Source organism: Aotus nancymaae, unplaced genomic scaffold (genome assembly GCF_030222135.1).
Source record: "Aotus nancymaae isolate 86718 unplaced genomic scaffold, 86718_ANA_hifiasm-v0.15.2.pri h1tg000041l, whole genome shotgun sequence".
NCBI lineage: Eukaryota > Metazoa > Chordata > Mammalia > Primates > Aotidae > Aotus > Aotus nancymaae.
Genome location: NW_026988455.1, coordinates 7,693,228 through 7,720,320, shown reverse-complemented (window position 1 = coordinate 7,720,320; position 27,093 = coordinate 7,693,228). Strand labels below are relative to the sequence as shown.

Here is a 27,093-nt window from a genome sequence, read left to right as displayed (position 1 = left end):
GAACTATCAGAGGATACTGAACTATGGAAAGATTTTCAGTGAAAATCTTTTTTTATGTAGCCAAGTCAAACTTTAATTGAGCCTAATTTATTTCAGGTCCTAGACTTGCAGGCTTGTGCTCACTTGACAATAGCATCAAAATGTGCTTAAGTTAAAATCTAGTTGTCATACTTTAGCCCAGCTTGGCCCTGCTAAGTGATTCCTTCCTTTTTGTGCTTTAGGAGTTTTTTTTGACACCCTGTCCCCCACAAAAAAAAAAAATGTCTGGAGGAAGGAAGTCAGTCTGTAGGGCCTGGGAACTAAACTAGTCAGCCTGTAAAAGCAGCTGCTGCGGGCCCACACAGAGCAGCCGCCGGTGACTTTCTGCACAGGGTCCGTTTATAGGTCAGGAGTCAGTTCCCTGGAGACTCTGGCTCTTGGTACTTAGCCTATATGTGCTCCTCACCACTGACCCTGAGTTCACCTTGGTTGGAGTGACTTCCTAAACAACTAGATGATAATACTGAGACACATCTGCATGTTCTGTTTTTCATTTTCATTTATGGTTTGAAACTTCTTTGGAATCATCTATAGCATGCTATGCTTCCATGTTACAGAGCAGTACTTCTCTAAACTGTGTTCCCTGGAGCTTCTGGGGTTCCATGAAGCCCCTTTAGGCCTCATCAGTGCGGGTGGTCAGTGGTTGGGCTCTGGGTGCCTCTCCAAAAGAAGCACAGCTTTTAGACTGTTTTACATATTGAACTTCAGTGAAAGATTTGAGAGAGGGTTCCACACCTCAAATTTCAAAGTCATTGCCAAGGAATGATTTTACAGTAGCAACGAGGTCAGGGAGGGGAAACAGGCTCATGACATGGGGGGCCTGGATCATTAGCTGGGAGAAAAGCCCTGTTGGGCAGCTCTCTGCCCGCTTCTGTCTGCAGGCTCTTGCCTGGCGTTTCTGTTGTTCCAGACTCTCTACCTGCTGCTGACTTTGCTGCTGTTCCCTGCATGCTTCTTGCTCCTGTCTTGCCCGTCTAGTTCCCAGCGCACTGCCCACCAGGCTTTGGTAAACTTTTGCTCCTTACCCTCGTCTCTCTGGCCTAGAACCCTGACCTGCTTCCTGCTCTGACTTCAGATAACGTTATGTTTCTTCACACTGTTTTGGTTTCCTGCATATCTGCTCCCTTGCTTGCTCTGACCTTGGTTGATCTGTCCCCAAGTGTTTTCTGCCTCTTGTTCATGGGATTTGGAGTGGCCTGGCTGGAAGATGGAAGTGTTCAAAAGGGTGGGAGATAAGGATAGGGTCAGCCACAGAGGCTCCACAGTGGAGCCTGGCCAGGCAGAGGAGCAGGGAGGTGGCTCAGTGACACCATCCCCAGGCAGGCTGTGGCTGTGGGATGTGGGTGTGGGCCCTCCTGGTTCAGGCTGTCCTGGTTCTTGTGGACTAGAGTTTTGAGCTGCTCCTGCCTTTGCGACACATTGGCTGAAGGCCCCATTCCCCCACCTGGGGGTCTGGTGTTGGCTGGAAGTTCTTAAGCATTATCCTTGCCCTATGGCCTTGAAAACTCGCAGGGTAATTCCAGAGGAATCACGGCTCATTGTTCTCCACAGTGGAAAGAGGAACTGCGGTGACTGCGGTGGGGAAGCAGGAGAAGGAAGCCAGCCTCTGCAGCCCCCTGCTTTGGAATACTTCCCATTTGGTACCTCTCACCTTGGGTGGCATCTTGTCCCTCGGCTGGGGCCCTGCATTCTGTGCAGCTGTGCCTCATTTCCACCTTGATAGACTGGTGACTTAGGGGCACATCACTCAATGTGTGGACACTTTAGAGTTGACTAAGAGAGGGAAGGAGGTAGACCCACTCAATCTATAGACCTTTTTGTTTTTTTGAGATGGAGTCTTGCTCTGCCAACCAGGCTGGAGTGCAGTGGCGCAATCTCAGCTCACTGCAACCTCCACCTCCCAGGTTTAAACGATTGTTGTGCTTCAGTCTCCAGAGTAGCTGGGACTACAGGTGTGCACCACCACACCCAGCTAATTTTTGTGTTTTTAGTAAAGATGGGGTTTTGCCCTGTTGGCCCAGGCTGGTCTCGAACTCCTGACCTCAGGTAATCTTCCTGCCTCAGCCTCCCAAAGTGCTGGGATTACAACAACCACACCCAGCCAATAGACCTTTCAAAGCCTTTAGCAGCTTGGCCCTGATAGTTGACAGAACAAGTCTGGTTGGCTGTGGCTTACCACAGAGGGTGGGGGTGAGTGGGCAGTAGGAGTGGCTTACCTTGATGCAGGCCACGAGGGGTGCGTTGCCTTTTGAGATGATAGGCAGCCGGGCACGGTGGCTCACACCTGTAATCCCAGTACTTTGCGAGGCCGAGGCAGCAGATCGCTGGAGGTCAGGAGTTAGAGACCAGCCTGGCTAACATAGTGAAATCTCTTCTCTACTAAAAACACAAAAATTGGCTGGGCATAGTGGTGCACACCTGTAATCCCAGCTCCTCAGGAGGCTGAGGCAAGAGAATTGCTTGAACCCTGGAGGCAGAGGTTGCAGTGAGCCGAGATCTCGCAACTGCACTCCAGCCTGGCAACAGAGAGAGACTCTGTCTTAAAAATCAATCAATCAATCAATCAACCGATAATAAAATCAGGTAAAAGTCAGTCTGCTTTTTACTATCACCACATGCCAGCAATTCAAAACAATGTCAAATACTGCTCTCTTCTGGGATGGGCGTCTCTCCTCACTACTTGGTACACACTGCTGGTCTGTTACCTCGAGGGCCTCACTACAGCTGGAGTCAGCTGTGTGGATCTGCATCCTAGCCCTGCTCCCTGGCTCAACTGCCAAGTCACTTTACTTCTCTAAGCCCAGTTTTCTTTCTTTTTTTATTGGCTTTTTTTTTTGGGACAGAGTCTTGCTTGTTTCCCGGGCTGAAGTGCAGTGGTATGGTCACAGCTCACTGTAGCCTCAAACTCCTGGCCTCAAAGCCATTCTCCCACCTCAGCTTCCTGAGTAGCTGACTATGGGTTGTGCCACCTTGCCTGGTTTTTTTTTTTTTTTGAGACAGAGTCTCACACTGTCACCCAGGCTGCAGTGCAGTGGCATGATCTTGGCTCACTGGAACCTCTGTCTCCTGGGTTCAAGGGATTCTCGTGCCTCAGCCTCCCAAGTAGCTGGGACTACAGGCTTGTACCACCACGCCTAGCTAATTTTTGTATTTTTAGTAGAGACAGGGTTTCACCATGTTGGCCAGGCTGGTCTCATGCTTCTGGCCTCAAGGGATCCACCCACCTCAGCCTCCCAAAGCACTGGGATGACAGGCAGGAGCCACCATACCTCTCCAGTTTTCTTCTCTGTGAAATGGAACTAAAAATGATACTTGCAAATATTTTAAAAGAGAAAGAATATGAAGTTAGCTTACTAAGAGAAAAACTGGATGTAAATGTTGTAATGTTCACATTGCTGTACAAAATCTATCCCATGGTGTGACATTTGGGTCATGCCCTGGTTATTCACTCTTGACTGTGAAGAATTTAGGGGGTGGGGATTAAGCCAGGCTCCCCCATGAACCTTAAAAGCTGAGGATAGGGACATTTCTGAGCACTGAGAAGCTGTTCTAGGTGTACTCCTTTTCATGTGAGGACTGGGCAGACAACTAGAGAGCCCTTATGAGGCACCACCTGGGGGCCTGACAAGTTTGGGAATGAGGCCCATCTGCCAGTGACACTGATCTCTACACAGCCCACTCAGTCCTCCTGGGTGCTGAGTAAGTGAGGAGCTGAGTCCTCTGCCTGGGAAGATGGGTGTATTTCTGACAGAATTGCAGGAGAGTGTGCTAGCAGAAGTGGGTGCTTTCTGTGTCTTGCAGATTTACTGTCCCTCATGAAACCATCCTACATGACTTTTGTAAGCCAGCCTCAGGCACAGAGTTCCCACCCACCCATGCCTCATGCTGTTCTGACAGGCTGGATGGTAAAGTCCTATCTCAGACATTACCTCATGATTTCCCAAACAACCCTGGGACATGGGCAGGGCGGGTATTATCATCCTCACGTGACAAAGAAGGAAACTGAGGCCTGGGGAGTTGAACAGGCTGCCCAAGGTCCTGGCTCATGAGTGGTAGGGCTCTGACTAGATTCTCAGTCTCCTGACACCAGCCCAGAGTTAGGGATTTGGAGAGTGAAGGGAAGGGCTTCATTCCTGTTTAGAGTTATCCCAGGCTTTTTGGAGCCTTCTGACAGGAAGCATTTTTTTTTTTTTTTTTGAGATGGAGTCTCACTGTCGCCCAGGCTGTAGTGCAATGTGATCTCAGCTCACTGCAACCTCCACCTCCCTGGTTCAAGCAATTCCCTGCCTCATCCTCCCGAGTAGCTGGGATTACAGGTGCCTGCCACTACTCTCGACTGATTTTTGTATTTTTAGTAGAGACAGGGTTTCACCATCTTGGCCAGGCTAGTCTTGAACTCCTGACCTCATGATCTACCTGCCTCAGCCTCCCAAAGTGCTGGGATTATAGGCATGAGCCACTGTGCCCAGCTGACAGGAAGCTGTCTAAGATAAGACCTGAGGTGGCAGATGGAGAAACATGAACTGAAAAGACAGTTCCTTGACAAGCCCATGAAACTCTGATAGCAGGTCAGGACCAGGAATCGGGCCTCCTTGTTACCAGTCCTGTGCTGCAGTCAACCATGCATAGGTATTGATTGTTGCTATGAGAAGCGGGCAGGAGGGGGCAGAGAGATACTGGAATATGTGTGCTTTGCATATGTGTACCAGATTCCAGTATTCCCATACTTTTTAATTTAGGGTTAGCAATGACCTTCATTAGAGGTGGAATTGCTCCCCTCTGCTCCCTCCCTGGATATCATTCTGCGTGCTTCTGTCCTTAAAGTGGACAGGCCCTCGCCTCCCATCCCTCATCCCTGTAGTCTAGCTGGTGACTTCTGTACTGCGGGGCCTCAGCTTCTGGCTGCAGAGCCTTCTGTGTGCAGACAAGGGCCCATCACCATCACTGTCTTCACCTGCCCTTGGGTTGGCTGGGCCCTCTGGTGGGCATACTAGAGCCACAGTGGTCTGAGTACAGTGGTCAGGGAGTGCCTGACTGCAAGTTTTCCCTCCTGTTATCCTCCAAAAGCTAGAGTAATCTGTCAGATTTGTAAATTCGTAACACAGCAGTTAGACTGTTAAACCCCTCAAGCAAAAATCATGCTGATGGAAGAGACAACCCCACCCCTCTGATTCCCTTTCTTTACTCTTCTGAAATGATCACATCAAAGAACTATAGGGAAGTGTAATACTGCAAGGAGGAAATAGTATGAGTAACAGTGGTATAGTGTCTTCATTTGCGAAATGGAGATAATAAAAAAGCTGCTGTAAGTCAGTGTCTTTCATCCCTGGCTGCATATCAGAGTTACCTGGCGGGCTTTTAAATAGCCCTATCTTCAGGCTGCAGCCCAGACCCAGGAGATCAGAATCTCTCAGGCTGAGACTTAGACATTAGCAGTTTTAAAATTCTCCAGGCAATACTAATGTGTGGCCTGGGTTGAGAGCCACTGCTCTAGGATCAAAAGAGTTGGCTAATTGCTTGGAACAGAGATGTTTTCACATCTGGCTGTGCATGGGAATCATCAGGGGGTAGGGTGGTGCTTTTAAAATTAAACTGAAGCTGGGTGGTATGGCACATGCCTGTGGTCCCAGCTACTCAGGAGGCTGAGGTTGGGAGGATTGCTTGGGCCCAGGAGTTGAGGCTGCAGTGAGTTATGATCATGCCACTGCACTCCAGCCTGGGCAACAGAGCCAGACCCCATTTCTAAACATAAATAAAATTAAACCAATTCCTTGGTTACATATTCCAGACCATTTGAATCAGTGATTTATATCTCTGGGTGTTTCTTGCTCAGCCTTCACATGAACCACTTATTAGTACCATGGGCCAACATTACAAATATTTCCAGTCTTCACAATTCTCTAGCAGGGAATCCTGATTCCCATTTGACAGATGAGAAGATCTATGTTCAGAGCAGGTAGTGACTGTTCCCAGGTGAAAGCATAAGTCCCTAAGACCAGGCCTGTCTGACCTTGAAGCCTGGGGGTTGAGCCTAGTAATGGGTGTTCTCCTCTCTTCTGGAAACAGGCCAAGGAGAGGGGGACACTAACCAGCAGCCTTGGCTCCCTCTGAGGCCCCCCTCCACAGGTTGAGCAGAGGGTCACGCCGAAGTGAAGAGAGGTGAGATGAGTGGTGTTGTGTGGTGTTTGGTGTCATCTTAGTCACTCACTCTCAAATTCCTCCCTTTGGGGAGGGGAAGATGCTTGTGCAGTGGGCCTGCCCCAGTCACCACTCATTGCCACAGTTGTCTTGAAAAGAGAAAACTTAAACTGGAAAAGCAAACACTCATTTGCTTTTTGAGAGTCTGAGGAATTTTTCAGGCATGTGATATAGAAAAAAATGCCTGTTTTCCTCATAAGACAAAGGGGAAGCAATGTCAAGGGGACCTGAAATGCTTAGCTCTAGTTTACAGAAGCTCTTCTGCCCCTTCACGAGTCCTAAGACTGTCAACACAGTGCAGGGCTGGGAGCTGGGGGATTTGGATGCCAAGCCAAGCCCTGCACCACTACCTGTGTGCTCTGTAAACCTAAATCTATCCCTTACCATCCTTTCCCCACCAGTCAAGTAGGAACTCAGGGCTGCTGTGACAAGGTCACAGGGACTCTGAAATGCCAGGCCCTGCCAGCAGCCCCTTGAGGTGTCAGAGGGAGAAGAGAGGCGTGTGGCTGTCTTGACCCTGAGACTCACAGCCACCTGGGCCTGGAAGCTCGTTCAAGTGTTTGTTGGCACCTACCAAGGCACCTGCTGTCCCCGAGGCCCAGGGTGGCTCCAAGAGACCATATGTGTTAGAGATCACACTGAATGTGTTCACTCTGGCTCTGGGAGGCCTGGCTCCATTCCACCTATGTCAGCCTCTAATGTGTGGACAGCTCAGAGCCAGTATTTGGAACCTAAATAGCTGAAACTTTAGAGTCAGTGGACAGTGTAATATAAATTTGGCTTCACAAAGCCTTCTCTGCCCAGTCTAGCCTCCAGGGTCTTCTCCCTCCCCAGAGCTCCATCTGTACCCATTGTCTGTGCCTTTGGTCCCTGCTGTGTAGTGCCCAGCACAGATCCTGGCACAGAGTGGATGCCCAGACAGTGTTGAGTGAATGGAAGTTGAGGGGAGGGAGAGATGCATGAATCTGTTTGGGAGCATCTCTGAAGTGGCTGCCATATAATGCTATCTCAGTGTTGGCCTGTCCATCTGTTGCTTGCTCAATTTGACTTTGTGGTTGTTATTGCCACTCTGAGTATTTTGAAGACTGTCTCACTGAGGATGATGATAATGATGACATGGTCCAGATGCAGTGCTGTTTTCTGTGGTTGGGGCAAATATCCCAAGCATTTCCTTGTATGTAACTTTTACCCCAGAGCCACTAAGAGCGTACATCATAAGTCTGGAGTCTGCTGTCTCCTTATGCAGCCATTAAGCTGAACCAGAAAACTTTCTGAGTTACCCAAGCAGTGGTTATTTTGGGTAGCAAATACCCCCTGAGGCCCGCCTCCACAGGTTGAGCACAGTGAAGGGTTTCCAAGCCCAGCTCTGGGTGCTAGTGCCTGAAGGGGACTAATAATGGTCCAGCCCTGCTATAACTATCTGAGAGGCTTTGTGGACAGCTGGTTGGATATTTGACTTTGAGGCTTGACTTTGCCATTAACTCTGCAATGACCTCAGGTGAGCCACTTGGCCTATCCTTCTGCCTCAGTTTCCTAATTGTACAACTCTCTGTTCATACCAGGTCCTCTCACTGTGATGCTCCCCCACTATGATGATTAACCTTGTTAGGCTGCCTCCTCCCCAAACCCCACCCAAACTCGGATCCCCACCAGCCCAGTCTGCTTATGGACATTGTGATTTCATCCGGTGGATCCTAGACTTGGGTTCTAGCTGAGACTGCAATGGCAAGGCTGTGTCATCCTGATCAATAACCTTTCTGGGGCTCAGTGTTCAACTCTGTACACTGGGTCTAATACTAACATTCATTCCTCATAGAAGGTATGAACAGAAGGGAAGCCCAGTACCTGTCGCATCTCAGCCACAGGTCGTCATCCAGATGGGGATGCAGACTGGAGGCCTGATTTGTCCTGTCCTAGAAGAATCACTCTGAATTTGTGTGACCTGGTAGCTGACAGTGGGGTCACTTCCCCAGTGAACACAGTGATGACCTAGTCTTGTGGGTCTGTGTCCCCAGTGGTCAGTTCGCCATCGTGAAGAAGTGCCGGGAGAAGAGCACGGGTCTTGAGTACGCAGCTAAGTTCATCAAGAAGCGGCAGAGCCGGGCGAGCCGGCGTGGTGTGAGCCGGGAGGAGATCGAGCGGGAGGTGAGCATCCTGCGGCAGGTGCTGCACCACAACGTCATCACTCTGCACGACGTCTACGAGAACCGCACCGACGTGGTGCTCATCCTTGAGCTGTGAGTGGGGTCCCCAGGACCCACAGGGTTGGGGGACAGCAGAGGCAGGCAGGGTGGTGGAAGCTCCAGCCACAGGCCCCAGGGGGCAGCAGCAGCCAGGGCTAAGCTCAGCCCGGAGGAGGTGAATTCAATGGTGGGCAGATCCTCTCTGCCTCAGTTAGCCCCATCCTCCTCCTGCAACTGAGCCAAAGGAGGGGCAAGCTTGCTGAGTAGCTGGGGCAGAGGGCAATGGCCTAAGTCTGACTTTCACTGGACCCTGGGGATCAAAGGGAAGAAATGACTGTGCTGGGGTCTTTTCCTGGCTGGAGAAGCATGTGGGAGTGTGAAGGGGATGGAGGGTGGGATGAGGCCAGGGGAGGCTGTTAGGGAGGGATGTGTGCTATGAGGAGGGGCTCTGTGAAGCTCTTCTCTGGCCCTTTCCAGGGGAAAGTCCACTGTATTTGTGCTGTGATTGACACCTTTATTGTTATAATAATAGCTGTTATTTAGAGAGCCCTATTGTAAGCCAAGAATTTGCTCTTGCTTTGTATCTGTTGTCTAGTTCAATCTTTAAAGACTATGATGAGGGAAATGTCTTACTAACGCAGAGAGGTTATTTTGTATTCATTGTGCAAGCCAAGTACTTCTGTACCTTATTTAATCCTCGTAACAATGCTGTCACACAGACACTCTTATTATCCCCATTTTACACACAAGAACACTGAGAGGCCAGGTCACTTTCAAGATCCTATAGCCAGGAAGTGGCAGGACCAGGACTTTCATCCACATGGCTTGTGCAGACAGCTATGAGTGTGAGGCGGGTTGGCCTTATGCTGGCTTAGCAGAGGAAGACTTCACAGTACATGATGGAATTTGGATAAATGACCCCAAGACTCTAGGGGTTGGCTGGCCACCCTGGTATCCTCCTGGGCAGGTGGGGCTCTGGGACACAATAGAGTTTGAGTTGGGTCGTGGCACAAGTCACAGTGGCTGTGTCCAGTCAAGCAGCAAGGCCCATGTAAGGAATGTTCTGACCAGCCGCAGTGGCTCACACCTGTAATCCCAGCACTTTGGAAGGCCAAGGCTGGCAGATCACAAGGTCAGGAGTTTGAGACCAGCCTGGCTAACATGGTGAAACCCCATCCCTACTAAAAATACAAAAATTAGCCAAGCATGGTGGTGGGCATCTGTAATCCCACCTACTAGGGAGGCTGAGGCAGGAGAATTGCTTGAACCCAGGAGGCGGAGGTTGCAGTGAGCCGAGATCACGCCACTACACTCTAGCCTGGGCGACAGAGCAAGACTCCGTCTCAGGAAAGAAAAAAAACCCAGAATGTTCTGAGCCTCATAAGCATGTATGCACCTGCCTGGTAACAGGGGAGTGACAGACTCTGTCTCAGGAATCCCCGATTTCGTGCCCTTGGGGAAATCACCTCAATCCCCTGAGCTTTAGATTTCATCTGTAAAGCAGGCAGCCATCCTTAACCTGCCTACAGACTGGGGGGACCACCTAACATTTTACATCATTCTAATTTGAGAACTATGCTCTGGTATTGGCAGGATATAGATTTAAGTAGCAGATGGGCATTTGCATACTCTTGCATTTGATTCTTAAATTATCCATCTCAATGTTTAAATGTATAGAATTGCCATACTCTCCCCTTCGCTAGCTCCCAGTGTCTTCCATGTTTCTCCCACAGACCTCCCAGCTGGTTGGACTAGTGGGTGCCTGCCCTGCCTGACCCAGAGAGAACCTGAGGGTCAGAAGTCAGCATGCTGATTCCCACCAGAGAGTGACAAGTGCACCTTGCTGGAAAGGTTGAGCCACTTCTTTAAAAGTCTATCATGAAAAAAAAAAAAAAAAAAAAAAAAAAACTAAGCAGGAATGGAAAAGCAATTACATTTTCCTACAACCCAAACACAGCTATTTATGTTTTTCTGTGGTTCCTCTCAATCTTTATCCATTTGTAGACAATCATTGTACTTGTACGATTTCCTGCTCTACTTCCCCCCACCAGTTAATGTAATTCTAAAAATTGCCTTTTCTCTTTTAACCGACTATATGTTTCACTGAATTGCATACCAGTATTTCCCTTGTCTTAGTCCATTTGCTGTTGCTTACAATAGAATATCTGAAACTGGTTAATGTATAAGGAAAATTATTATTATTTCTCACAGTTAAGGAGGCTGAGGAGTCCAAGGTTGAGGGTCCACATTTGATTAGGACCTTCTTGCTAATGGGGAATCTCTACAGAGTCCTCCAAGGCAGCCTAGAGCATCACATGGTGAGGGGCAAAGCGGGCTATCTCAGGTCTCTCTTCCTCTTGTTATATAGCCCCCAGTCCCACTCCCATGATAACCCATTAATCCATTAACCTGTTAATCCACTAATGCATGAATGGATTAATAAACACAGAGTCCTCATAACCCAATCACCTCTTTTTTTTTTTTTTTGAGACGGAGTTTCGCTCTTGTTACCCAGGCTGGAGTGCAATGGCGCTATCTCGGCTCACCGCAACCTCCGCCTCCTGGGTTCAGGCAATTCTCCTGCCAGCCTTCTGAGTAGCTGGGATTACAGGCACATGCCACCATGCTGAGTTAACTTTTTGTATTTTTCGTAGAGATGGGGTTTCACCATGTTGACCAGGATGGTCTCGATCTCTTGACCTCGTGATTCACCCGCCTCGGCCTCCCAAAGTGCTGGGATTACAGGTGTGAGCCACCATGCCTGGCTCTTTTTTTTTTTTTTTTAAGGTAGAGTCTCGCTCTGTCATCTAGGCTGGAGTACAATGGTAAAATCCTAGCTCACAGAAACCTCTGCCTCCTGGGATCAAGCTATTCTCCTGCCTCAGCCTCCCAAGTAGCTGGGATTATAGGCACCTGCCACCACACCCAGCTAATTTTTTTGTATTTTTAGTAGAGGCAGATTTCACCATGTTGGCCAGGCTGGTCTCAAACTCCTGACCTTAGATGATCTGCCCACCTTGTCCTCCCAAAGTGCTGGGATTACAGGCATGAGACACAGCACCCTGCCCGAATCACCTGTTAAAGGCCCCACTGCCTAATATGGCCACATTGGGGATTATATTTCAATGTGAGTTTGTAGGGCACAAATAGTCATAGTATCCCTATTGTTGGACGCATGGTTTTAATTTCCTAGCTTTTAATTGTTACAAATCTTATTGATGAAACAACTTTCTTCCCATAATCTTCCCCTTTCCTTTCTAATTCTTTCAGCAAAGTCCTCAGGATTTAGCTACGACTAGGCCAAAGGCTGATATTTTTGGGACTCAATATGCTCGCTTTCCAAGGATAGTACTGGTTAAGCATTGCTACCACAGCATAAGAGTGTTGCTGTGTGCCTGCGGCCCTGCCAGTCCTGGGTCATTTGTTTTGAAACAGGTTTCATTATTTATTGATCTTTACAGCTATAAATTGATACTTTCTTATTGTAATTGGAGTGTCTTTAATTGCTGGGAAAATTGCTTGCTTCTTCCTGTTTGCAGAACCCTAGGAGTCGATGGGGGTGGTGGGGGGTGGTGGGTAGATGCTCTTGAGATGTCCATGTTTTTCCCAGTGGGGCTAATGGTCAGCCAATAGTTATGTGCCGGCTTCTTGTGAGCTCGGGTGCACCATCTGTAACATCACTTGTCACGCTGGTGCTCCCATGACTTGCTTGGGCCACTGTGCTTTTTAAGTTCTGTCCAGTTTCTGTCTCCCCCTTCACTTCCAAGCTGTCTCATTGTTCTCAGGGTGCCTGCTAAGAATTTAGGAGATTGGAGAAGACCCAAGAGTTCTAAGACTGTGCCTAACTGTGCCATGTATGGCCAGGGTCTGAGAGGGAGGACCTCACAGGAAAGGAGTTTCTGGGCTTTTGTTTTTGTTTGTTTTTTGAGATGGAGTCTTGGTCTGTCACCCAGGCTGGAGTGCAGTGGTGTGATCTCAGCTCACTGCCATCTCCACCTCCCAGGTTCAAGTGATCCTGGTGCCTTAGCCTCCCGTGTAGCTGGGACTACTGGCATGCGCCTCCACGCTCAGCTAATTTTTTTATATTTTTAATAGAGGTGGGGTTTCACTATGTCAGCCAGGCTGGTCTGGAACTCCTGATCTCCAGTGACCCACTCACCTTGGCCTCCCAAAGTGCTGGGATTACAGGTATGAGCCACCACCCCTGGCCTCATGGGCTTTTGTGCTTAGACTTAGTGATTCCTGTTAGGTTGGTCAGAAGTCTTTGGCCTCCTGGTCCCCACTGTTCCCTAATAGGTTAGTGAGTTTGCTCAGTGAGGTTAGTATCTGCCTACTCAGTTGAAAGCTGCCCAGTTGCAGGTTTTATGAATGAGTCCACCCTGATCCCATGGCCCCTCTCAGCAACTGTTGTCTGGTGCAGGGCTTCCTCCTGCTTTTTGCTCAAGTGGCCAGCAGTAGGAGAACATGCCTGACCCTGAATTAAATCCCTTTCAGCTGTTATTATCCCATCTGTGACCTCCCTAGAAGCAGCTGCTCTGGTCATGACTGTTGAAGGCAGGACTAGGAAGGATTTAATTGTCTGTGTAAGTTGACTTCTGTATGAGGTACAGAATATATTCAAAATCTCCATAGCTTAACTCATGTCACATGTGGAACTTGCCCTGAAAAATATAAGTCTCCCTGTGAAGGTTGGCCTGGCCTCCCATTGCAGGCCCCTGACTGCTCTGGGGCCTCCTTGATTCCAAACCTGTGGAAAGCAATACCTCGGTGGTTGCATACCAGAGAACTGCCTGGCAGAGGGCTCCAGGGTAGCAGTGACGCTTCCCAGCTTCCCGAATTGAGCCCAGCCTCCTTGGCCCAGCAGCTCTGGCAGCATCTTTTCCCCATCGCTGCCTATGCAGGTCATTTGTGCACACATTCCCCAAAGAGTCTGAAAAGCATTTCCAGCAGGCATGCCACCCTGCAGGGAGGAAGGAGGCAAAGGTCAGATTCGCAGGAAGGAGACGATCCTGGGAACACTAGAAGAGATGAGGCCCAGCTGTTAGGCTTTGCTTTTCATCTTAAAGCTAAAGAGATGTGGGATGTGAGAGGAAGGAGACTGGAAAGGAAAGGATGAGGAGTGGCTCCAAGGCAGAAGTCTTAGAAAGCCCTCTAAGACCAAGGACAGAAACTAAGTTGTGGCTAGAGAAATAACATCCAGGCTCCTTGATTAGACTTTGAAAAGAGGTGACTGAGCATTAATGTGAATGTCCCAGCCTGGGTATCCAGGACCTAGACAGTAGCAGGTCATCAGCCTCTCACCTTCCTGAGTTTCTGGGGGAGATTCTAAGGGGCACAGTGGCTGTTCCTTTATTCATCCCAAGGAGACCATGTCTCACCAGGTCTCCTGCCCAGATCCCACCTTCAAACAGATGACTGATTACCGCCCCCAAAGTCCTCACTCCACCCAAGCCTTCATGTCAGTGGCTTTTGGGAACAGGATACATCCCCATTATAAGAAGCTTTTACATTTATGCAGCATTTTATTTAAAGTCAGAATTGCGCCGGGCTCGGTGGTTCATGCCTGTAATCCCAGCACTTTGGGAGGCCGAGGCGGGTGGATCACGAGGTCAAGAGATCGAGACCATCCTGGTCAACATGGTGAAACCCCGTCTCTACTAAAAATACAAAAAATTAGCTGGGCACGGTGGCGTGTGCCTGTAATCCCAGCTACTCAGGAGGCTGAGGCAGGAGAATTGCCTGAACCCAGGAGGCGGAGGTTGCGGTGAGCCGAGATAGCACCATTGCACTCCAGCCTGGGTAAGAAGAGTGAAACTCCATCTCAAAAAAAAAAAAATAAAAAAAAGTCAGAATTGCAGGGTTATTATTTATTTGACTATTTGCCCGAGGTTGCAGGCCCACACAACCTGGCAGGGGCTGGCAGACTCTGGGAGTTTAAAAGACAAGGGTTGATTTGAGCTGGGTTCTATTTGTTTCAGAGTGGGCACTGCAGATTTGAAAATTTGCAGAGGGCTCTGGACAGGTCTCTTACAAATGCCAAAGCTTCACTGTCTATATGATACAGAATATTCTACCTCATGTTGTTATTTTTAATGTTTTATTTCTTTCCTTTGTTCTTTTATTCATCAAACTTCTATTGACTGTCTTGCTTGCATTAGGTGCTGTGGAAGCAAAAATAATCTAGCTGGGGAGAGAGGCAGATAGATAGTGAAGCCCACTGTGATGAGGGCATGGATGTAGCTGAACAGGGATGTCGGAGGACTGCCTGTGTTTCGAGGCTTTCCATTTTGCATCAGCATCTCGGGCTTTGTAATGTGGAAGGATTATGGTGTGAGGGCCATGCAGTGAACCGGGGCTGAGAAAACCTGAGTCTAAATCCTGATCCTCCCACTTACTAGCTATGTGATCTTGGGCAAGTCACTTACTCTCTTGAGACCTCAGTTTTCTCATCTGAGAATGGGGATGCCCCTCAGGGTGGATATCAATCTCAAGCGAGGAAGTGTTTGGGAAAGCACATTGAACTGGTGGCAAACTTCAAATAAACTCTAAACCATGCCCCCTTCCACCATTACCACCCCGATGATGATACTGTACATGGTGTTTATGTCAAAGACTTTATCAAGGATCTCATAGCGATTTCTCCCACTCCCACCCTCACCTCCAAAGGTGCTAATGATATCTTTTTTTTTTTTCCTCACTCCCTTTTGACAAGAAAAGCCGAGTCCTAGAACTCTCACATGTGCCACCCCAAGGTGAAGGTTGAGTCTTTGCTGCTGAAGGGTTGGAGCAACCGTTTTGGCCCGTTAACCCTAGCTTGTAGAGCAGACCCAGGGTTATTCCAGCAGCTGGGAGGGTGTTCCAGCTTCCAGCACCTGCCCAAGGTGGGGGCAAGGGTCAAAGTGGGGCACAGGATGGCTTCACCCATGAGATACTAAGAAAATAGTGCACCAGCCTGGTCCCCAACACCAAGGCAGCCACCTCACGCCACACCCCGCTCACCCTGAGCAGAGGGGTGCTGCAGCTGTAGCAGATGGTACATGTGCTCAATTGTGCCATCTTATCTCATTCTCTCTTCACCCTTTCACATCCCCCCTTCTGCCTTCTCTTTTTCCCCTCTCTTTTTTGATGCTATTAACATGTTGGAAAAACTAGGCCACTTGTCCTGTTGATTATCTCACAGTCTGGATTTTAGACTTGTTCCTTCCTCGTGGTGTTCTTTAACTCATTCCTCTGTCCCCTGTATTTCCTGTAAACTAGTAGTTAGATCTAGAGGAGATACCCTGCCTATTGGTGCCTATTCAAACCCTGCCTGTTTGAAGGTGGGATCTAGGTAGGAGACCTGGTGAGACATGATCTCCTTGGGATGAAGAAGGGAACAACCACTGTGCCCCCTACCTAGTAGAAATGTAATATGAACCACATATGTAGTTTTAAATTTCCTAGTCACCACATTGACTAAACAAATAGAAATAGGTGAGTTGATTTTAATAATATTTTTATTTAACCCAATATATACGAAGTATTATTTTAATATATAAACAGTATAAAAATTATTCATGAGATATTTTACATTCTATTTTTCAAACTAAGTCTTCAAAATTCAGTGTGAATTTTGTACTTATAGCACATCTCAACTCTTTTTTGAGATAGGCTCTCTCTCTCTGTTGCCCAGGCTGGAGTGCAGTGGCACAATCACGGCTCACCGCAGCCTCAACCTCCGGTCATCCTCCCACCTCAGCCTCCTAAGTACCTGGAACTACAGGTGCACATCACCATGCCCGGCTAATTTTTGCATTTTTTGTAGAGACAGTGTCTCACTATGTTGTCTAGGCTGGTCTTGAACTCCTGGGCTCAAGTGATCTGCCTGCCTCAGCTTCCCGAAGTGCTGAGACTACAGGTGTGAGCCACCGTACCCAGCCCACAGCTCCGTTCTTATGCAGTGCAATGCAATGGTTAAAGTGGAATGCAATTCTCCTGAAACAATAAAGTTGTATTTAATGGAAAATATTTTATACCACTTTAGTTTTTAAATTAGAATTAATTAAAATTAAATAAAAGTGAAAAGTCAGTTCCTCTATTACACTGGCCACATGTCAAGTGCTCAGCAACCACATGGGACTAGTGGCTACTCTATTGGACAGCACATATCTAGAACATTTTCATCAATGCAGAAAGTTCTGTTGGTAGTGCTGAACAAGAGGCTTAAGCAGATTTAGTTTCCATTTTTTAAGTCATTGCATATCGTAGGTGTTGCTGTGTACTTCCTGTTGCCCTGTTTCGTGTCCAGTTGTTCTACTTTTCATGATGCTAAGATTATTGAGTGGGTCCCAGTGTGCTTGTGGAAATATTTAAAGAAAGGAGAAAAGATTTTGATGCTTTTTATTTAGGATGGACTAGGGGGCAGGGAATGATCCCCAAAGTTGGGTCAGAACCATTTTAGCCATATAAGAATCATCTGGAGCCAGGTGCAGTGGCTCATGCCTGTAATCCCAGCACTTTGGGAGGCTGAGGTGGGTGGATTGCTTGAGGTCGGGAGTTTGAGACCAGCTTGGCCAATATGGTGAAACTCCATCTCTACTAAAAATACAAAAATTAGCTGGATGTGGTGGCAGAGGCCTGTAATCCTAGCTACTCAGGAGGCTGAAGCATGAGAATCACTTGAACCTGTGAGGCAGTGTTTGCACTGAGCCAAGATTACACCACTGCACTCCAGCCTTGGCAACAGAATGAGACTCTGCCTCAAAAAAAAAGGAAAGAAAATAATCATCTTTGATACTCAGTATGCTGTAGTGGTTGAGAGCTGTTCTGCTTGGGTTTGAATCCTGACTATTTACTACCTATGAGACTGTGGGCAAGTTGCTTAACCTCTCTGAGTCTTTGTTTCTTGAAGTGTGAAATAGAAAAATGATAGGCCTTAGGTTGTAGGATATTTTGATGATTAAATGAGATAATGTGCATAAGGCATGTAACATGGAGTATGTGTTCAGTGAATATTAACTACTATTATTGTTAATTATTAAAACCTGTATCATAGTAAAAATACAGGTTTTAAGGCCTCACTGCCGGAGAATCTAATTTGTTAAAGTCTATGATGGGACCTGGAAATCTGCATTTTAAAACAGGTTCTCCCTCCAAGTGATCCCAAGGTCCTGGATCCCTTGCCCTAGATCCCTTCCTGAGATCTTTCCCTTTGGGCCCTTGGCTTTATTTCAGCTCCAGAGGAGCACATGCTGGCTGGATACCCCAGCTTCTGTCAGAGGATTACAAACCAAAAATTAAATTCTAAGCCACTGAATGGACCCCTCTTTCAGCCAAGGGGATTCCAGAGTAAACCTGAAACCCTTTCAGGCCACGATGGAAAGAGGGGATTGGACATGCCTCATTATACTGTCCGCGCATTGAAATTCAGGCACAAGTGACCAGCATTAATATGAAAGCCATGATCTTAAGACTAACAAAACAGACTTTTTGCAGCAATCAGATAACAAATTCCAACCTGACTCTACTTATAACATCACATGTCAAATAGCAGGCCCTGAAAGAAATTGAAATATTTTACCCTAATAAATATTTTGCCATATTTTGAAATGGCCCTGCAAAGCTGTCTCTTGTGGGAAGAAACTACCCTCTGTGGACAATCTCTGTTCCTTTCCCTGTCTTTTTTGATCCTGAAGGGATTAGCTGAGAGTCTAGCACCTTTTAAAATGTGAATAGAAAACATTTGCCATCATTTCCTCCAAGGGTAGCCACCTGTGAGACTTCGTCTACGTAATAAAATCCTTGGTCTCCATAACCCTTGTCTTAACCCAGACACTCTTTTCTATTGATTCCAGGTCTTTTGATAATAACTCTTCCAACCAATTGCCAATCAGAAAATCCACTTGTAACCTAGAAGCCCTCCCAACCCCCATCCCACCCTTCAAGTTATTCCACTTTTCCAGACGGAACCAATGTACACCTAACATTTACTGATTGATTCTGCCGGTAACTTCTGTGCCCCTAAAATGTATAAAATCAAGCTGTTACCCAATTACCTTGGGCACATGGTCTGAGAACCTTCTGGGACTTTGTCACAGGTCTTGGGCACTCATATTTGGCTCAGAATAAATATCTTTAAATATTTTACAGAGTTTGACTCTTTTTGTTGATAGGATAAACAAGTCCAGTAGGGTTGCCAGATTTAGCAAATAAAAACCTATTTTATCTGGGAATCCTAAATCTCAGGGGAGATTCTTTTTGCCCTGTCATATCAACTATAGGATGCAAGAAGGTAGAGTGTGAAAAAGTAGTATCAAACATCAAAAGTAGTACTCTAGAGTCTTTAGAGATTAATATAATTAATGAGGTCTTATATTTAAATTAGGGGCCATACTTAGATTCTCTTGAGCCCATGAAGGGGCCATCTTTTATAAAGTTAAAGAAAAGTGGCTTTGGGGGCTGTCTTGCCCAATCTGCTTATTTTGCAGGTAATGAAACCAAGGCCTGCCTGGAGAAGGGAAATGAGTTGTCCAAGGTCAGTGGCAAGGCTGGAATGGAACCTAGGCCTTTAGTTTCTGGCACAGCATTTGTTCCTCTTTGTCATCTGTCTTAGTCCATTCAGACTCTGGCATTCTGTCCCTGCCCCCCACCCCAATTAGTGTCCTTTTCAAATGTAAAATGCATTCCTTCCATTCCAGTAATTCCAAAAGTTTTAATTAATTCCGGCATCAACGCCAAAGTTTCAAGTTCAAAGTCTCATCTAAATATCTACATCAGATGTGGGTGAGACTCAAGGTATGATTCATTCTGAGGCAAGTTGCTCTTCAGCTGTGAACCTATGACATCAAACATGTTGTGTTACAAAATATGATAGTGGGACAGGCAGAGGATACACATTCTCATTCTAAAAGGAGGAACAGAAAAGAACAAAGGAGTAACAGCTTCTGAGCGAGGACAAAACCTTGAGAATAATCTTTGGCTTAACGCTCTGCCCTCCAGGCCCACAGGGGCAGAGTGGAAGTCCTGCTCCTGCAGCTTAGGGCAACCCTGCCCATATGGCTTTGCTCTCCAAACATTGACCCCCACCTGAAAGGCAGTTCTCTGCCCAGCGGCCCACCAGCTCTCTAAGGCATCTTTTGAAATCCAGGTGAAGGCAGTCACACACCCACCAGCTTTACTTGGCACGGAGCATGCCCCATTGTTGCCCTCCAGGAGCCACACCTGCTATGTCTGAGGAGTGTGGCAACAGAGCTTGGAGAGGAAAGCCCACAATGTGAGGCAGCACTGGCCAGTGGAGGCGCCTCCTTTGATATCATTCTGCCCTCTAGGCTCTGGCACTATGGACCTGTGATGGGAGGGGCACCCCTCTTTTCACCCCCTGGTCTCTGAAATGATTCAGGGTCATTCTTCCATTGTCTTGGACAATAGGTCCTGGCTTCTGATTAGATGGCTGACTAATCCCCCTATTGTCTTGAGGAATAGCACCTGGCTTACCTGGAGATCCATATTAATCTTTTTTATCAAATGGTTGCTTGGTCACACCTTTGTTCTTTCCCAAACAGGTTTTCTTATTTTTTCCAATATGAGGAGGCTGAGAATTCGTCATACTTTTAAGATTTCTTCCCTTTGAGTAACAATTTTGTCTTTAAACCATTTCTTTTTACATTTTACTATAAGTAAACCAGGACTATAAGCAACCAGGACGCTCCTTCAACACTTTGCTTGGAAATTTCCTCAGCCAAATATTCCATTTGTATTGCTTACAAGTTCTACCTTCCACAAAACACTAGGACACACACTCAATTCAGCCACATTCTCTGCTACTTTATAACAAGGATACCCTTTCCCCCACTGATCAGACCAGTAACATGTTCCTCATTTCCATCTGAGACATTATCAAAATGGCCTTTCCATCTGTATCTCTGTAATATTTTGTTGATGGCCATTTAGGTATTCTCTAAGAAGACTGAGACTCTCCTCTGTTTGTGATCCCTCTCCAGAACCACCCTTGTAATCCATTTATTCATAACAATGTAGGCTTCTTCTAGCCTGTACCCCAGAACTCTTCCAGCCTCTACTTTTTAGCTGATTCCAAAGCAGCTTCCAAATCCACATCTTTAGGTATCTGTTACAGTAGCACTCCACGCTCGGCCCCAATTTCCTCTCACAGTTCATTCAGGCTGCTGTATAACAAAATAACCATAAACTGGGTGGCTGACAAACAACATAAATTTATTTCTCACAGTCCTGGAGGCTGGGAAGTCTAACATCAAGGTGTCAGCAGATTTGGTGTCTGACGAGGGTTCACTTCCTTATTCCTCATAGATGGTTGTCTTTTGACTGTAACTTCACATCGTGGGAGGGGAAAGTGAGCCCTCTGGGGTCTCTTTTATAAAGGTACTAATCTCATTTGTAAGGGCTCTGACTTCATGACTTAATTACTTCCCAAAGGCCCTATCTCCTAATACCATCACCTTGGGGGTTGGGATTTCAGAATATGAATTTGGAGGGACACAAACATTCAGGCTATAGAATCTGCTTGTTTCTGTCCCCTGCCACCTCGGGCATATTGTGGGGGAGAGGGCAACCTCCAGGGTGACTGGGACCAGGCCTAGGGTGGGAGCAGAGGCCCTTCTGACAAAACCTCCAGGGTGATTCCTGCCCTTGTGATCCAAAAGAAAGAACAAAGCAAATAGGAGCAAAGTCAGTCCCTGCCACTGGTCAGACAAAACCCCAGACATAAGCAGGGGGGATTCTGCCATACAAGGTCCCTGGGGGGGAGGTCATGATCAGGGCTTGCACCCATCAGCCCAGCCTCCTGACATGCAGAGCTGACCAGGCGTGGGCCTCCCCTTCCCCTGCTGGTGTTTTACAGAGTGTCTGGAGGAGAGCTCTTCGATTTCCTGGCCCAGAAGGAGTCACTAAGTGAGGAGGAGGCCACCAGCTTCATTAAGCAGATCCTGGATGGGGTGAACTACCTTCATACAAAGAAAATTGCTCACTTTGATCTCAAGGTCAGTAAGGGGAGAAAGGGAAGAGAATCAAGTTTAGGAAGAAGAGGCTTAGTCCTTCCTGGCATCTTTCCCAGGATGGGCCCAGTGCCCAACAGCCCTCCCCACTCGTCTTACAGTGAAAATCCCTGAGCTCCTGGGAAAGAGATGATATCATGGAGATGTCCAACTTCTCAGTTTCATTTCACATAACAGGTTTTCTGCACACAGGAGCTGACTGCAAGGAGCTCCTTAAATAAGACTTAAGGCACCTTATTTCTTTCAAGGAGCATGGGGAACAAATACCTTCTAAATAAGTAGACCAGTGACAGGAAACTTGAAACCAAACATATTTCACAAGACTGAACTTTTCAGTAACAAAGATCTGAGTCCTGAGTGGGCAGAACTAGAAGTGTTTGGAGGATTGCAGAAGTTGGCTGGCTCTCCAGACCCATTCACAGTGCAGCCTCCATCATCCCTTGACCAGAGCTTGTAAATCCTGGAGCCCAGGGACCGCTGACTGCCCTTCCTGACTCACCACCCCGACCCTGCTCCAAACTGTGGCCATAAAACTGCTTCTAGGGGCCACTGATCATTTGTGGTAACTGGTATTCAGGGTTGAGAAAGTTCACTGTGACCACATAGGACTTCATAAAGCAAGAATGTGGTCAGAGTAGAAGGATCAGTTCCCTTAGTAACTGAGCTCAGTTGCATAGACTGATGAGCCTATACAGATACTTAATGTGTAAAGGTCCTCTAACTTGTGATCAATTCTATGACCTGTTTGCTGGGGCAATCCCTTCATTTCTCTGCAGAAATCCCTGTGGTCTTTCAAGCATGGTGCTGGGTGCCTGGGTATTGCTGCAGATACAAAATTCACTGAGGCTGTCTGAGATTACTTCTCTTTTCCAGGAACCTTAGTGTAGGAGATAGAAAAACCAACAACTCTAAGTACTATGATAGCAGGAAGCCCCTGGTGGGTGGGAAGCCTAAAGGAGGGGACATCTAAGTCCAACCAGGGTATCAAAGAGGGCTGCCTGGAAAAAGTGCTATTGAGTTGAGTTCTGAAGAATTGGCAAGAGTTAGAAGAAGGAAAGAGCCTTCTAAGGAAGATAGGTCAGCAGAATACATGGTCATAAAACAGCACAGAGCATTCAGGGAAGTACAGGCATGGGAAGTGTGTGCTGAGTGGCTGGGGAAGAAGCCAGGAAGAGTGCAGGAGGCAGACACAAGGGTCTGGGAGCTAAGCCAAGGAGCTTGCACTTTACCCTGAGAGATAAGGGTTCAGGTGAGCAGAGAAGTGAGGTGAGCATGTACATGTTTCAGAATGATCCCTCTGGCTGGGAAGATGGATAGACTGGACACAGCCTGGAGGCTGGGGCCCAGCTAGGAGGCAAATGCAATAATCTAGGTAAAATGTGAGGAGGGGAAAGAGTCAGGATCTTTTGCAGAGGTCCATCTGAGGATTGATTAGGTGCCTAATTAGAGGTGGAGATGAAGGAGGGGGCAGAGTGCAGGATGACACCCAAGTTCTGGCTTGTGCCTCTGGCCCATGGAGGGGATGGCATGTCCATTGTCTCACACTGGCTATGCCAGAGCATGGACTCAGTTCTCATGTGAGTCCCTACCCCAGCTCTTACTCTACTCTGCCTGATAGGGTGACCCTCTTGATCACCCTATAGCTTGGTCAGTCCCCTTAGCATGGTCCCCTTTCTTTATGCTGATTGTCACTTTTTTTTTTGAGACAGTCTTGCTCTGTCACCTAGCTGGAGTGCAGTGGCATGATCATGGCTCATTGCAGCCTTGACTTCCTGGGCTCAATCTGTCTGCCTGCCTCAGGCTCCTGAATAACCGGGACTACAGGCATGTGCCACCATACCTGGCTAATTTTTGTACTTTTTGTAGAGGCCGGGTCTTGCCATGGTGCCCAGGCTGGTCTTGAACTCCTGGGCTCAAGTGGTCCACCTGCCTCAGCCTCTCAACAGTGTTGGGATTACAGACACTGCATCTGGCCATGATTGTCAGTTTTTTGTTTTTTGTTTTTTTTGAGATGTGGTCTCACTCTGTCACCCAGGCTGGAGTGCAGTGGTGCGATCTCAGCTCACCGCAGACTTGACCTCCTGGCTCAGGTGATCCTCCCACCTCAGCCTCCCAAGTAGCTAGGACTACAGGAACATGCCACCATGACTAGCTAATCTTTGTATTTTTTGTAGAAATGGGTTTTCGTTATGTTGCCCAGGCTGGTCTGGAACTCCTAGGCTCGAGCAATCTGCCCACCCCAGCCTCCCAAAGTGTTGGGACTATAGGCATGAGCCACTACACCTGGCCATCACAGTATTTTTTAATACCTTCAACAGATGTCTTGCAGAGTTTTGCTGAGGTGTCACAGGGTAAAAATTGGGGTCGCCAAGGATGGTGAGGCCAGGGCAGGCCTTTGGACCTCCGCAGGGTAATAGCAGGAAATGGTCTGTGTTGATTGTACCTGTGTCACCTTCCTGGTGCTTCTATGGACAATTAACTTGTTTTCTTGTGTCTTTGCTGGCTCTAAGAGACCAACTTCAAAATGGGCTCCTTTGTCTTTTCTTGAATGGGTCTGGTGGTAGGAGTGGCTGGAGCCCAGCAGGCACCAGTGACTGCAGCAGGTTCGTGATTTTGGCTTGCCCTTTTGGCAGCTTGCTGTGGTAGGGAGAACACTGGCTTGGAGTTAGCCAGACTGGGGTTTGATTCGCACTCTACCATGTACCATGTTGCACCGGAACTTCAGCTTTTCAGCTTCAGTGCAAATAATAATACCTATCTGGCAGAGTTGTCAGGGTTAGAAAGAAGCATTAAGTGCCAAATATGTATCTGTAATAGTAGCTGTTATTGTTATTTCCCATCCCAGAATAGAGGAAAAGAAAATAGATCTCTTGTTACAGTGTTTTGGGCCTCATAGACTAGGAAAACAAACCTTGTGAGTACAATTCTGTTAATAAATTACCAGGCAGAGAGCTGAGTTGGTTGCTAGGTAGAACTGCTCGAGAGGGCTGGTAAGGCTCCAGGGCTAGCCTGGACATTTTCCATGACCTGGAAACAGTCTGGGTTTCCCCTGCATGTATGTGAGGTGAGGATGCTGCTAGTCCCCGCTATGGCCAGGTATCCTTAGAGTTGTGAGGACCTGAGCTTTCTGATTCTTCCACCTATGGGTCCCTTGGCCTAGGCCCACCCGGGCAACTTCAGGAAGTGATGAGTAGCTGGAACTCTGGAGGATTACCTCATGATTGGGTAGATGTTTCCTGGAGCCAGAATGTGAGTATGCGTGCCTCCTGGCTGGAATATTCTGTCAGCGGTGGGGGGGGGGGGAGTCATGCAATTAAGATCCAGCTGGTAACTTAGAGGAGGCTTCTTGGTTCCGTGTTGTTTCCCACCATGTAAAATCCACATTTGTCTTCCTGATTTTCATTCTCCCCAATGGACTTCCACTTTCCTCTCTTGCTTATATTCTGTTACTCCTTGCTAAGCTCAGGGTCGTTACTGCCCCAGGAACACGGCCAGCATGTTGTCTTCACACCCTTACCCACACCCCGTTCTCCATGCACATCTTCCAGCTTGAAGGAGCAGGTAATGAAGAGGGTTAGCTCTCCTGCCTGCCTTTGGAAAGTGAACAACCTCTCTTCAGTCTGGTATTTGATCAGTTCCTCCTATGTTCAGCCATTGTGCAATGGACAGTCAGGCTCTGTCCCTGCTCGCCACATGCTCCTAGCCTTGTTGCAGGGATTAAATGGACAATTTTTTTTTTGAGACAGGGTCTCACTCTGTCGCCCAGGTTGGAGTGCAGTGGCACAATCTCAGCTCAATGCAGCCTCTGCCTCGTGGATTCAAGTGATTCTCCTGCCTCAGCCTCCTGAGTAGCTGGGATTGCAGGCCCCCACCACCATGCCCAGCTAATTTTTTTATTTTTTAGTAGAGACAAGGTTTTACCATGTCGGCCAGGCTGGTCTTGAACTGCTGACCTCAGGTGATTCCCCCGACCTCCGTCTCCCAAAGTGCTGGGATTACAGGCGTGAGCCACCATGCCCAGCCCAAATGGACAAATTAATATAAGATAAGCAGTCGTGGTAAAAACAGGAGACAGAGCAAGATGACCGAATAGAAGCCTTCACTGATCATCCTCCCAGCAAGAACACCAAATTGAACAACTATTGACACACAAAAAAGCACCTTTATAAGAACCAAAAATCAGGTGAGCAGTCACAGTAGCTGGTTTTAGCTTCATGTCACAGAGTGAGGCACTGAAGAGGGTAGGAAAGATAGTTGTGGATCACTTATACCACCTCTTCTTCATCCTCTGCAGCAGCCATACTGCATGGAGAAAGAAACTGTGCATCTAGGGAAGGGAGAATGCAGTGACTGTGGGACTTTGCATTGAAACTCAGTGCTGCCCTGTCACAGCAGAAAGCAATACCAGGCAGAACCCAGCTGGAACCCATGGAGGGAACATTTAGACTAGCCCTAGACAGAGGAGAATCACTCATCCCAGTGGTCAGAAGCTGAGTTCCAGCAAACCTCACCACTGCAGACTAAAGTGCTCTGGGTGTCTAATAAACTTGAAAGGAAGTCTAAGGCCGCAAGGACTGCAATTCCTGGGCAAGTCCTGGTGCTGTGCTGTGCTTGGAGCCAGTGGACTTGGAGGGCACACCTAGTGAGACATCAGCTGGGGTGGCCAAGAAAGTGCTTGTACCACCCTCCTCCACCCCAGGCAGCACAGCTTGCAACTCCGGGTGAGAATCCTTCCCTCCACTTGAGGAGAAAAGAGGGAAGAGGGAAGAGGACTTTGTCTCGCAATTTAGATACCAGCTCAGCCACAGTAAGATAGGGCACCAGGCAGAGTCTTGGGGGCCCCATTCCAGGCCCTAGATCTCAGACAACATTTCTAGAAACTCTCAAGGCCAGAAGGGAATCCACTGCCTTGACAAGAAAGACCCAGTCCTGGCAGGATTCATCACCTGCTAACTAAAGAGCCCTTGGGCCCTGAATAGTCAGCAGTGATATCCAGTATATCACTCAGGGACATGTACTCAGAAACGTGCTGGCTTCAGGTGTGACCCAACACATTCCCAGCTGTGGTGGCTATGGGAATAGGCTCCTTCTGCTTGAGAAAAGAAAAGGGGGAATGATGAAGGGGACTGTGTCCTGCAGCTTAGGTACTAGCTTGGCCACAGTGAAGAGCACCACGTGGACTCTTCAGGTTTCCAATTTCAGGCCTCGGCTCTTGGACAGCATTTCTGGACCTACCCTGGGCCAGAGGGGAGCCCATTGCCCTGAAGGGAGACTCCCAGGCCTAGCAGTATTTACCAAGCTGACTGACGAGTCCTTGGGCCTTGAACGTACACTGGCAGTAGTCAGGGAGTACTCGCCATAGGCCTGGGGTAGTGGTGACCATGGGGAGAGATGCCTCTGCTTGTGGGAAGGGGAGGGAAGAGTGGGAAGGACTTTGTCTTGTGGCTTGGATACCAGCTCGGCCACATTAGAATAGAGCATCAGGTAGATTCCCAAGGTTTCCAACTCCTGGCCCTGGCTCCCAGATGGCATCTCTGGACCACCCAAGGCAGGCAGAAACACCACCCGGAGGGAAGGACACAAGCCTGGCTGGCTTTGCCACCTGCCTGTTGTAGAGCCCTAGGGCCTTGAGCAAACATCAGCAGTAGCTGGGTAGCTGTTATAAG

At 47.9% G+C, this 27,093-nt stretch overlaps 1 protein-coding gene across 8 annotated transcripts in view; it reads left to right on the top strand.

Moving 5' to 3' along the window:
* The window catches only part of DAPK2 (death associated protein kinase 2), a 136,347-nt gene that overhangs the window by 62,310 nt on the left and 46,944 nt on the right, over positions 1-27,093 (top strand). For 6 of the 8 annotated variants that reach the window (XM_012443012.3, XM_064361406.1, XM_064361404.1 and 3 more), the window contains 2 exons: positions 8,253-8,474; positions 21,274-21,412. In XM_012443012.3, coding sequence (XP_012298435.1) covers positions 8,253-8,474; positions 21,274-21,412 — 361 coding nt within the window. Of the gene's footprint in view, positions 1-8,252; positions 8,475-9,977; positions 10,272-21,273; positions 21,413-27,093 lie in introns of those variants that run through there. The other 2 variants (XM_064361409.1, XM_064361408.1) reach the window with 2 other exon arrangements.